The following is an 11,750-nucleotide window of genomic DNA, read 5'->3' as shown; positions in this document are numbered from 1 at the left end:
CAATAGTTCAAAAGGTGGAAACAGCCCAATGACCATCAATGGATGAATGGATGAATGAAGTGTGGTGTCTTCATATGCTGGAATACTATTCAGTCATAAAAAAGAGAAAAGCACTGCTACACACTCCAACATAGATGAACCCTGAAAACATGCTGAGTGAAAGAAGCCAGATCCAAAAGGCCACATGCTGCATGATTCCTTTTATATATGTGATATTGTGACATAATAAGAAATATACATTTGGTCTTCCACCCCATTTCTGGCATAGAGCTCCTAAAACCCTTGGGATTTCCTGTGAAGAGAGAGAGAAAGGTGGCTTTCGTTATGTTATAGAGGTGACTTTTGAAAAACAACTCAAGGATAGAGGCTGGTTGCTAGGAGCACAAACCATGCAATTAGAGGGTTGGAACATTCATCCCCAACCTCCCATACCCCCCAATTCCGGGGATGGAAGAGGGGTTGGAGCTAGAGTTCAATCACCAATGGCCAATGACTTAATCAACTGTGCCTATGTAATGAAGCTTCCATAAAACCCCAAAGGATGGGCTTTGGAGAGCTTCTGGGTTGATGAACATGCAGAGGTGCTGGGAGGGTGATGCGCTGGAAGAGGACATGGAAAATCCATGCCCTTTTCACATACCTTTCCCTATGCATCTCTTCCATCTGGCTGTTGATCCGTTTCCTTCATTTTTTAAAATATAAATTTATTTATTTATTTTTGGCTGTGTTGGGTCTTCGTTGCTGCACACGGGCTTCCTCTAGTTGTGGCGATCGGGGGTTGCTCTTCGTTGCGGTTCACGGACTTCGCATTGCGGTGGCTTCTCTTGTTGCAGAGCATGGACTCTAGGTGCGTGGGCTTCAGTAGTTGTGGAACGCGGGCTCAGTAGTTGTGGTTCGTGGGCTGTAGAGTGCAGGCTCAGTAGTTGCGGCACAGGGCTTAGTTGCTCCACGGCATGTGGGATCCTCCCGGACCAGGGGTCGAACCGTGTCTCCTGCCTTGGCCAGCGGATTCTCAACCGCTGCGCCACCAGGGAAGTCCCTCCATTTCCTTTAATATCCTTTGTAATAAACCTGTAATCTAGTGAGTGAATGGATTTCCTGAGTTCTCTGACTGGCTCTAGCGAATTAATCAAACCCAAGGAAGGGATTGTGGAAAGCTTTGATTTATAGCCATTGGTCAAAAGTACAGGTGACCACCTGGACTTGTGACTGGCATCTGAAGCGGGGTGGTGGAGGGCAGTCTTGTGGTACTGAGCCCTTAAGCCGTGGGGTCTGATGCTATCTCTGGGTAGACAGTGCCATAACTGAGTTGAATTATAGGACACCCAGCTGGTGTCGGAGAATTGTTCATGTGGGGAAAGAATGTTTAATATGAAATGTCCAGAATAGACAAATCCATAGAGATAGAAAGCAGATTAGTGGTTTCCAGGGGCTGGGGGAGGGGGGAGGGGGAGTGACTGCTAACGGGGACAGGGTCTCCTTTTGGGGTGATGAAAATATTCTGGAACAGGTGGTGGTTGCACAACATTGTGAATGTACTAAATGCCACTCAGTTGCTCACTTCATTTATTTATTTATTAAATTTATTTATTTATTTAGGCTGCATTGGGTCTTCGTTGCTGCACGTGGGCTTCCTCTAGTTGCGGCGAGCAGGGGCTACTCTTCGTTGCGGTGCGCGGGCTTCTCATTGCAGTGGCTTCTCTTGTTGTGGAGCATGGGCTCTAGGCGCGCAGGCTTCAGTAGTTGTGGTGCACGGGCTTAGTTGTTCCGCGGCATGTGGCATCTTCCTGGACCAGGGCTCGAACCCATGTCCCCTGCATTGGCAGGCGGATTCTTAACCACTGCGCCACCAGGGAAGTCCTGTTCACTTTAATAGTTGAATTTGCTGTTAATTTCCTGGGCAGGCTCATACCTGGGAGGCATGAGAAGCTGTCCTATGACAGCTTTCCAAGAGAGGTAAGGAGGTGAGTGGTGATGGCTTCCGCGAAACTCCTCCCAGGCCTCCAAACTCTGGGTTCCCAGGGGACCCAGGCATTCTGACAAGACTCAGATGAGGTCTGCGTGGCCTTTGTGGACAAGTGCAAGATCCTATGGTGGGACTGTCCCCTACAACTCTACCCACCTTACTTGCCCCTCAAAGTCTAGGTTTCCTTATCCCTAGAAAGGAACTGAGTCCCATGGAAATAAGAGGACTGGTCCAGCCTCCCAACCAGCTGCAGTCAGATGGACATGATTGTGACGTGAGCAGAGAGACGTCTCTACTAAGCACCTGCTGAATGCCCGGGGCATCACATCGAGAGCCTCAGCCCTCCACCCCCATAGCTGGGCGATAATCCCACTGCACAGAAACTGAGGCTGAGACCCAGTGGAGCCAGAGGCTTGGTGGGGCTCACACAGCTGGAGGTGGGGAGGGCCTGGACTCCATTTCTCCAGTAGGAGCCTTGCTGTGTGACACTCCCCCTTGTATCTGTTGCCTGCACACACCCCATCACACTTTACACACCCCCACGATCTGCTTTGCACAGCGGCCCATCCTCTCTGAGGCCAGGAAGCTGGGAGTAGGCACAGGGATGGATGCCTGGGGCCAGGAGTCCTGAGCAGTAGAGCAGGGGCTGGGTACCCCAGGAGAAAGGATGTTCCTGGGGCACCCTCTACCCCTCTATCCTCTGGTAGCTGGACCTGATACCAGCCTTCACTGCCCCAGGCCCCAGCACCCCAATTCTCTGCCACCTCTTCTTCAGGCCCAGCCAAATGATGGGGGCCCAGAGTAGCTTCATCCCTGCCCAAGTCTTCAAGAAGCCCCAAGTCTGGGGCAGACAGAGCCAAGCACACACACTCCCAGCGCTGTGGGGTCAGGGCTGGGCTGGAGGAAGGGATGGGGTTGGAAGCACCCTGCTGAGCCTGGAAAGGAAATGTCAGAGAAGGCTTCCTGGAGGAGGGGCTTTCTGAGTAGGGTTTTGAGGAATGGATAGGAGTTCCCCAGCTGAAGATGAGTAACTGCAAAAACACCCAGTTTATCAAGCACCTGCTATGTGCCTGGTCCTGTCCTTTACACCTCATTTGACCTTCTCTCCAGTGAAAGTCTCAATCCTTCCTTATTTTCCAGATGAAGAAATAGAGGTGTGATGGAGAGGAATGATTTGCCCCAGGTTGCACTTTCTGGCTGTTCTTTTCCTCTGCTTCCTTTGTTTTTCACTATCTTCAGCCTTTGACCCTAAGCAAAGAGGGGAGAGCAGGAATCTCATCAGGGAAGAAAGCCACCTCACCTCTTAAGCTCCTGTTGTGGAGTTTAGCACATAGTAATAAATCTTTTTTGAGAAAATTATTCTTCCCTCCAGTCCACCAAGCTGGGATGATGTCCCCATTTCACAGAAGAGGATACTGAGGCTCAGAGAGGCTCCTGAGGGGGGTTCCTCAGCATACCTAGGAGCAACCCCCCCATCAAAAAGCACTGCCCCCTGAAAAGCAGCCGAAGACCCCTCCCAGTTGTGGTCCCTGGAGTGTTTACTCTGCACCCACGGTGGGCGGGACCAGGCAGGCGGGGGCGGACAAAGTCCGGGGACTATAAAGGCTAGTCCAGCAGCGTCCGGTCAGTCCCAGCTTAGAGCTTAACTAACACAGCCATGCCAGGGCAGAGACCGACACCACCACACTGCTCTCCGATGCTGCTGATGCTGCTGATGTTCTCCTGGCTGCCGTCGGGAGGCGCCCTATCTCTGGCCCAGGAGCACTTCCCCGCTTTCCCGGGACCCTCATACGTGCACTCCAGTCCTGATGTCTCCAGATTCCGGGAGTTGCGGAAACGCTACGAAGATTTGCTGACCCAGCTTCGAGCGAACCAGACCCGGGAAGACTCGAACCCGGACCTCATTCCCCTTCCTCAAGTCCTGATAGTCACTCCAAAGCGTGAGTAAAATCTCAGAGACCCCACCCTGGGCAGCTCCCATCATTTAACCAGTGGTTCTTAGACATAGAGGCCTAGACCTACCGCCGAGCCTCAGTTTCCCCATCCGTGAACCCAGCAAGAAAGTCACCCCTCGAGGCTGATGGGGGAACTAAAGGCTGGGTTTGCATCAGGAACAGGCGAGGCTTAGCCAACCTGAGATGTTACAACACCTCCCCGGGTGGCAGATGGGGAAACTAGGGCCAGAGAATCCAGAGACTCTACTGAAGACTCAAAGAGTCCGGAGAACCCAGAGACAAGGTCGGGCGAGGGGACATGGTCCCTGCCCTTGGATGTGAGGAAAGGGTTAGAGGGGGATTTCCAGCGGGAAGGATCCAGGGGTCCGGCGGAAGTGCAGGGCGGGGGAGGAGACAGAGTGGTGCACAGAGATGCACAGAACCTGCTTGGGCTGGTTGCGAATCTGATGCAATTGCGCGCCAAGGCACTGCTAAAGTTGCACGTGACTGGTGCCTTAGGGAGGGAGTGGAGTATTTTCACGCCCTCCACCGAGCCTCCAGCGGATGGAGGGGGTGCAAGGACATGTGGGCTGCGCTAGGAACTGGGAGTTGAGGGAAGGGTGTCAGGCCAGAAGGGAGAGCTCTTATCCCGCCCTAATCCCACTTGTGCTGTGGGACTCCAGGAAAACTTCCCTCTCTCTGAGCCTAGCGACTGGGTTGCGAGCCCTCAAACCTCAGTCTCCCCAGTATCCCCAACATCTGTACCAGCCTGGAGGTCTGAGAATCCTGGGGAGCCAGACACCCTTCATTTCTCAGATATGGAGGAAACCAGAGAGTTGAAAACACAGTAGCTCGTTGCTGTATCCCTAGCCCCGGGCACTTAGTAGAACTTCAGTAAAAATGATTCTGGCAGCCAGAAGGAGGCAGAGCCAGCACTGGAATCTCAGTCTCTCTAAAAGATCAGATACACATTCATTCCTGCAAGTATTAACTAAGCACCTACTATGTGCCAGGCACAGTGGTGACCAAGCAGACAGAAATCCCCGCTGAGATTCTGGTGGGGGAGGCAAATAATAGACAACCAAATAAAATAGGTCGGTGCCAATTTTAGGCAGGTTGGAGTGGTATGTAACCAGCCATGCTGAGATTCAGGGGAGGAGTGTGGCCGGTAGAGGAAGTAGCTTGTGCAAAGGCCCTGAGGTAGGATCTAGCTTGGGGTGTTGGAGGAAATGGGCACACACACACACCACCACCACCCCGTGCCCGGCACACAGTAGGCCCGTGAATGACTGGTTTTCCTCTCTCTCATAGTGCGACTTGGACCAGGCGGCCACCTGCACCTGCGCATCCCCCGGGTCGACTTAACTGAGGGGCTCCCTGCAGCCTCCCGCCTGCATAGGGCTCTTCTCCGGCTGTCCCCGAGGGCGCGGAGCTCGTGGGACGTGACGCGGCCACTACAGCGTCAGCTCAGCCTCGGAAGCTCCCGGGCTCCCGCAATACGCCTGCGACCGTTGCGGCGACCGGACGAGTTGCTGGAGGCGTTGTCTTCTGCACAGCCCCAGCTTGAGCTGCACTGGCGGACAAGCGCCACCAGGGGGCGACGCCACGTGCGTGCTCGCACCCGGGACGGTTGCCCGCTCGGGGAGGGGCGCTGCTGTCGCCTGCAGAGCCTGCGCGCGTCGCTCGAGGACCTGGGCTGGGCTGACTGGGTGTTGGCGCCGCGCGAGCTGGACGTGCGCATGTGCATCGGCGCGTGCCCGAGCCACTTCCGATCGGCTAACAGGCACGCGCAGATGCAAGCGCGCCTGCATGGCCTGAACCCTGATGCTGCGCCTGCCCCATGCTGCGTGCCAGCCAGCTACGATCCGGTGGTGCTCATGCACCAAGACAGCGACGGCCGCGTGTCACTCACGCCCTTCGACGACCTCGTGGCCAAGGACTGCCACTGCGTGTGAGCGGCCCTGGTCCTTCACTTATGGCACAAATGCAATGGAAATGACTTCAGTTGTCCTTGTCTGTCTAATGGGCTCGTGGAACCTGAAATACCCGATTCCTAACCATTGCTGTCTGCTCCCTCCTGGCCCAAACCTATGTATTTATGTTTGTATTTATTATTAATTTATTGGGGTGATCTGCCTGGGGACTGGAGGGCTGGGGAGGCGTGGTCTGACAGGGTGTGCGTTTATGGAAAACTCTGGTAATAAAAATGAAGCTGTCTGACCTGACCCCTGTGGTGTCCAGGATGGAGCTGGTGACCTTGGGAAGAGCCCACCCCCGCTGGCCTCAATTCCCTCAGGGGAGCTGATATGAGATGACTGGAACAGTCCGGGGAATGGGTGGCAGGACGTTCTTGGGAATGCCAAGAAATTGGACGGTGCTCATGATGGCAATGGTCCTCAAGCGCAGCCGGAGACATCCCTCTCTCTATTTCTGTGCTTCTCTACCTCCCTATTCCTCTGCTTTTGTTTCTGAGACCCTTTTGGGTCTCAGTCTCCCTCCATCTCTTCTGATCTCTCAGTACTCCTGTCTCTGTAATTATCTGGCCCTGTCTCTATCACCATCCTGCTCTCTCTCCCTCCATGGGGGTCACCTTTCCAAACACAGGCAGCCCAGAGTCAAGTGCATTGTGTGTGAATCTGCCCCCGACTTGGAAGAGTCCCATTACCTCTCCTGTTTGTGGCACCTCCCTTCATGTTAATGATGCCTCTATCCTTTCATATAAAAAGAGCAGGGAGAGGGACTTCCCTGGTGGCACAGTGGTTAAGAATCCACCTGCCAAAGCAGGGGACATGGGTTCGAGCCCTGGTCCGGGAAGATCCCACATGCCATGGAGCAACTAAGCCCGTGTGCCACAACTACTGAGCCCACGGGCCACAACTACTGAAGCCCGCGTGCCTAGAGCCCATGCTCTGCAACAAAGGAATCCACTGCAGTGAGAAGCCTGAGCACCACAACGAAGAGTAGCCCCTGCTCGCCACAACTAGAGAAAAGCCCGTGCACAGCAACGAAGACCCAACGCAGCCAAAAATTAATTAATTAACTATTTTTTTAAAAAAAAGAAGAGCAGGGAGAAGTAAGTTGTGAAGAACGTTTTCACGCACACCACATCTCCCAGGTTATATCTTTTCCTACTTAGGATCTTGGAATTGCTGAGATGTACCAAGCCCAGCCCCTTCCCCACACCCACTTGCCTGTTCACCCTGAGGAACTGTCATGGGAGTCTGGAGGACAGAGCACCCAGCTTCAGCAGTGAGTGAGATGTGTCCCCTGTGAACCCCACCATCCAGAGGCAGATCTGAATGACTGCAGGTGCCCCGAATGTATTCAGTGAGTACCCACTTTGTGCCAGGCCATGGCTGGGCACTGAGGACACGAAGGAACAACGTAGGCAAAAACCACTCCATTCAAGCTCAGCTGAGTGCAGGGACAAATGAGTATAAATCATAAGTGGCTGATGGTAGTAAGAATCGTGCAAAGAGGTCAACCCAGGCAATGCATTAGTGAGCAAAGGAAGACAGATTTTTGGCAGCAGGAGTGGGGGCTCGAGTAGTGTCTAGGGCAAGGATGCAGGGATGCAAGGAAGCTGGAGACCCTCATAGGTTGCCTCTCCCACGCTGGGTCACTCCCAGGTGTTTGGGAAGCCAAGGGAACCTCAAAATTAAACTCAATGTCAGGATCACCCAAAGGTAGCAGCTGCCATACTGAGTCTCTCCCCAAACATCAACTGTTGCCTTTGCCGGACACTGCTGCCCATGTGCCTTTTCACACCTCCAGGCTGGTCCCCCTGCCCAGTGTGCCTTGTCCTTTCTACTTCTCGAACACCTATGCATCCTTCAAAACACACTTCAGATTCCCCTCTTACATACAGCCCTTTTTAAACTCCTTCATTCATCTTCCTCTGGGTACCGTCGTTCCATCTCTCCTTCTGGCCCAGGCTTGACATCCCAGGACTGGGGGTGTCTGTGTCCAGCTCTGTCTCCCCTAGTTTGGGGGCTTGGCAGGAGTCGGGCTGGGAGCAGCTGACAGGAAACCCAGCTGAGGCATGAGCTTGAACAAACTCTTGAAATACACTGAGCTCTGGGAGTGATGAACTCTGCCTGAGGAGGAACCAGGGAAGGGTTCTCAGAGTGGCATTGGCATTGCACCTGGGCCTTGAAGGATGCGTTAAGGTATCTCAGCATATTAGAGCTAAAACAGCCTTAGAGGCCAATTTTAATCACCTTGTTTTACAGATGGGGGAACTGAAGCCCAGAGGGTTAATGGCAGAGTCAGGAAGTGGACCCATGCCTCCTGATGCCCAGACCAGAGCTCTGCATCTGTATTTAGATGCTTAAGAGTGAGAAAACATGGAAGGGGATGGCAATCCGGGCAAAAGGAAAGGCATGGGTAAATGGCATGAGAAAATGAAAGCTTCAGGAGGGAGGTGAGCTTGATGGGGAGGAGGCCCAGACCAGAAGGACAGAGGAATGGGAGAGGGCAGTGGGTTGGGCAGGGCTGGGTCACGCAGGTCTCAACCACCAGGCTAAGAATCTGGGGGCAGTGGGGAGCCATAGAGTGTGCGTGAGCAGGGGAGGGGCGCAGTCCCATTCAAGAGTTATAAGGATCCCTTTGAGGCTAGTGTGGGCTGCCCTGGGGGACCAAGTCTGGATACCAGGCACCTGAGAAGGGGACCCGAGAGTGACAGAGGGGAGAGACTGGGGGTTGGGAGCAATTTGGGAGTCCCAGAGCTCTTGTCTTGGGAGCCCAGCAGCCTCATCTGTCCCGCAGAATTTATTGGGCAATACTTGCACACCAACGGGAGGGTGACAACAGAATTCACACGTTGACCCTCCCATCCCTGTGTTGGGGTCTCTCCTTCTCCGTTTCTAGCAGCCGAGTGGCCTGAGGAGCAGAGTGGTCTAGGGAGGGGGCTGCAGAGCCCCCCTGGGGCCTCAAGGATGATCCTTCCCTGGCCCCATTCCTCAGATGGGAAGACTGAGGCCAGGGAAGATCCAGGGTGCCCCAAGTCACCTGGAAGGGGGTAGGCTGGAGTTTGAGACGTTGAAGGCTCAGCGCCCAGGAATCACATACTCCTCTTCATCTGATGGGGCCTGGCCCAGCGACTGCAAGTTGCAGTAGACAGGCTGGGAATCATGGTGGAGGCTCTCATAGTTCATGTAGAAGTTGCTGTCCTCTGAAGGGTGAGGCCTGTGGGGACAGACAGATGGGAGGGCAGGTAGAATTCAGGGAGCAGGCACATCAGCTTTGAGAGGCAAAGTAGTTCAGGGCGATTGAGTCCACTCCTAATATTTACATATGAGAAAAGTGAGTCATGGGGCAGTGTTCTCCCAGCCTGGCCCAACTTTCTGTGAGGAAAGCAAGTAAGGGGCAGTGATTCAGGGAAGATTCTGTGGATTCAGTATTGTAACGCTGTGGTCCAAGGACCCTGAGTCATTGTAGGGTTTTTTTCTTCCTTAAAGTTGAGATGGTTGCCCATTTTTTACATTAAATTGTAGGTTTTGTTTTCCTCTTGAAGAACTGGAAGCTCTAGTCACACCAGCCACATGAACACAAGTGGCTGGAGCTGAACCAGTGCCCCTTCAGATGGGAAATGTTTTCACCAGGTCCCCAGAAGCAACTGAATTTGTGGTCTTGATACAAAAATAAAACTCTGAGCCTCCGTTTCCCCAACCACAAAATGGATCAGGGAGGAGGTAGCTTCTTAGGAATGTCTTGCTATGGTGGGCAAGACACCCAGAGAAGAACTTTCCTGCCTCCAGAACATCCTAACACCCCCATCCCCGCTCCTCTTGTAAAAAAGGCCACTTTGGGTAAGTGGTGTCTATCAGTCATTTGTACTTTATTATAAATTACTCCAAATACATAAATGGTTGTATGGGGATGGAAGTCAGGGTTTGTTTCTTGCTTCTGCTTCTGACCTTGGGCATGTCATTCCCCTGCCTTCCAGAACCTCCATTTCTTTCTTTCTTTCTTTCTTTTTCTTTTTTCAGCCACACCGCATGACTTGTGGGACCTTAGTTCCCCGACCAGGGATTGAACCCGCACCCTCACCAGTGAAAGCACAGCGTCCTAACCACTGGACCACCAGTGAATTTCCAGAACCTCCATTTCTGCAACTGTAAAATGTAGGTTGGGATTGACACATCCAATTCTAAACAGTGTTTTTAGAGGAGACTGGTCCTGAGGTCTGGGTGACAGCGAGGCAGAGGCAAACAGCAGAACACAAGCTGCCTTAGGGAGTGTGGTGCCTTCAACTCCTTACCTCAGCCCACTTCCGCTTTTGAGCCATATTTGCATCTGCTTTGCGTATTCTCTTATTTCTCACCAACAGCCTCCCACAGGCCTCCCCACCTTTTGGATTCTGCTGCCCCAAAACCCAGCCATGACCCTCTTCCCTTACTGCTTGGATCCTCCCAGGCCCCTCCAACTTCAGCCCTGATGTCTTGCCTTCTCAAAACACATGCACAGCAGATTCTCTGTTCTCTCCCACCTCCAGGCTTTTGCCCTTCCTTGTGCCTGCCCCCCTGAAATCCTCTCCACTCCCTCATCCAACCTGGAAAAGTTGAACCCATCTATCTAAGCCCAGGCAACTTTGGAGGCAGGGCTTTGTGGGGTAGAGAGAGACACAGATGGCTTTCTTAGCATCTCCTATGTGTCAGAAGTAGACCGGAGTGCTGTCCCATTTTACAGAGACCGAAACGGAAGTTCAGAGACAGCCCTGGGTCACACGACATCTGAGCCCAGGCCACTGACCGCTACTGCAGAGCCCCGACTCTGCCTTGAACACCTGCCTGATCTCTCCCAATCCTTGGCAGCCAGAAGCTGGGTTTGCAGGTCACGAGAGGGACACTTGTCTCAAGCACAAGAACTCAATTCTTGTCCCAACTCCATGAGGCGGAGGGCTGTTATTGGCCCCATTTTATCGGTGAAGAAACAGTGACTCAGAGAGGTGGAAATGACTTGCCCAAGATCACACAGCCTGTAAGAGGCAGAGCTGGGAGTTGAACCCTGGCCATCTGGCTCCAGAGTCTTGCAGGCAGATGTGTGTGGGTCACTCACCTGTGTTCAGCCCACTGGTGCCTGGCAGCTGGTTGGCCCACAGACATGTTCTCATAGTCAGAAGTGGAAGGTCCGGGCAGGGTGGCTGCTGGGAGCTTAGGGCTGAGGCCCCGGCTACTGTACCGTGGCTGCTGGCCCGAGCCAGACCTAGGACCATTCTGAGCAGCCCACGTTTTGCTCATGCCCCGGCTACTGCCTACCCGATGTCTACAGAGTCTCCACGCCAGCACTGGGCCAGCAATGGCGAGCATGAAGAACAGGCTTCCACTGGCCACCAGCGCTCCTATGGTTGTCATGGTCAGAGGAGGGGCACAGCCCACTTCCAAGAAGGCAGAGACGTTGTGCCAGGCGCCGGTGGACACATCCAGGCACCGCAGAGACAGTGGGCCAGAGCAGTTGTCCCGCCGGACCTCGTGCCAGGGTAATAGGACACAGCTGCAGTCAGCCCTCAGGTCAAGGTCACAGTGTTCGGCCAGTGCCCTGTCCACGGGGTCCAGGGGGTTGTTGGTCACATCCAGGACCTGCAGCTTTCCCAGGTGAGCAAAAAAAAGCAGTGGGAGCTCTCGAAGGCCATTCCCAGACAGGTCGAGATGAAGCACACTGCTGGCCTGCAGAGACTGGTTCTGAGGCAGCCGGCTCAGGCTTTGGCCACTGAAGTTCAGGCATGTGTCCGTGAACTCCCTGGTCCAGTCCACGTCCCCCGAGGACACATGGCACGACAGTTCCTGGCTGCCTGGATGGAACAGCAGCAGCAGCGGCAACAACAGCACCCATACCAGGGCGCCCCCCAT

General features: G+C 53.7%; 2 protein-coding genes across 2 annotated transcripts; one reads left to right on the top strand and one right to left on the bottom strand.

Annotated features, from left to right (window-relative positions):
* Window positions 1-3,623: 3,623 nt before the first annotated feature.
* GDF15 (growth differentiation factor 15) lies at window positions 3,624-5,855 on the top strand (the record flags this gene model as incomplete). The annotated part of the gene is made up of 2 exons (XM_079702845.1): window positions 3,624-3,906; window positions 5,212-5,855. 2 exons carry the CDS (start codon window positions 3,624-3,626, stop codon window positions 5,853-5,855), a joined length of 927 nt encoding a protein of 308 aa, XP_079558971.1.
* A 3,093-nt stretch (window positions 5,856-8,948) lies between these two features.
* Window positions 8,949-11,750, bottom strand: LRRC25 (leucine rich repeat containing 25; the record flags this gene model as incomplete). The annotated part of the gene is made up of 2 exons (XM_079702092.1): window positions 8,949-9,087; window positions 10,960-11,750. The coding sequence occupies 2 exons, from the start codon at window positions 11,748-11,750 to the stop codon at window positions 8,949-8,951; spliced, it is 930 nt and encodes a 309-aa protein (XP_079558218.1).

Source organism: Hyperoodon ampullatus (assembly GCF_949752795.1).
Source record: "Hyperoodon ampullatus genome assembly, chromosome: 4".
Lineage (NCBI taxonomy): Eukaryota > Metazoa > Chordata > Mammalia > Artiodactyla > Ziphiidae > Hyperoodon > Hyperoodon ampullatus.
The sequence above is the reverse complement of the archived record's forward strand: the minus strand, read 5'-3'. Positions and strand labels throughout refer to the sequence as shown.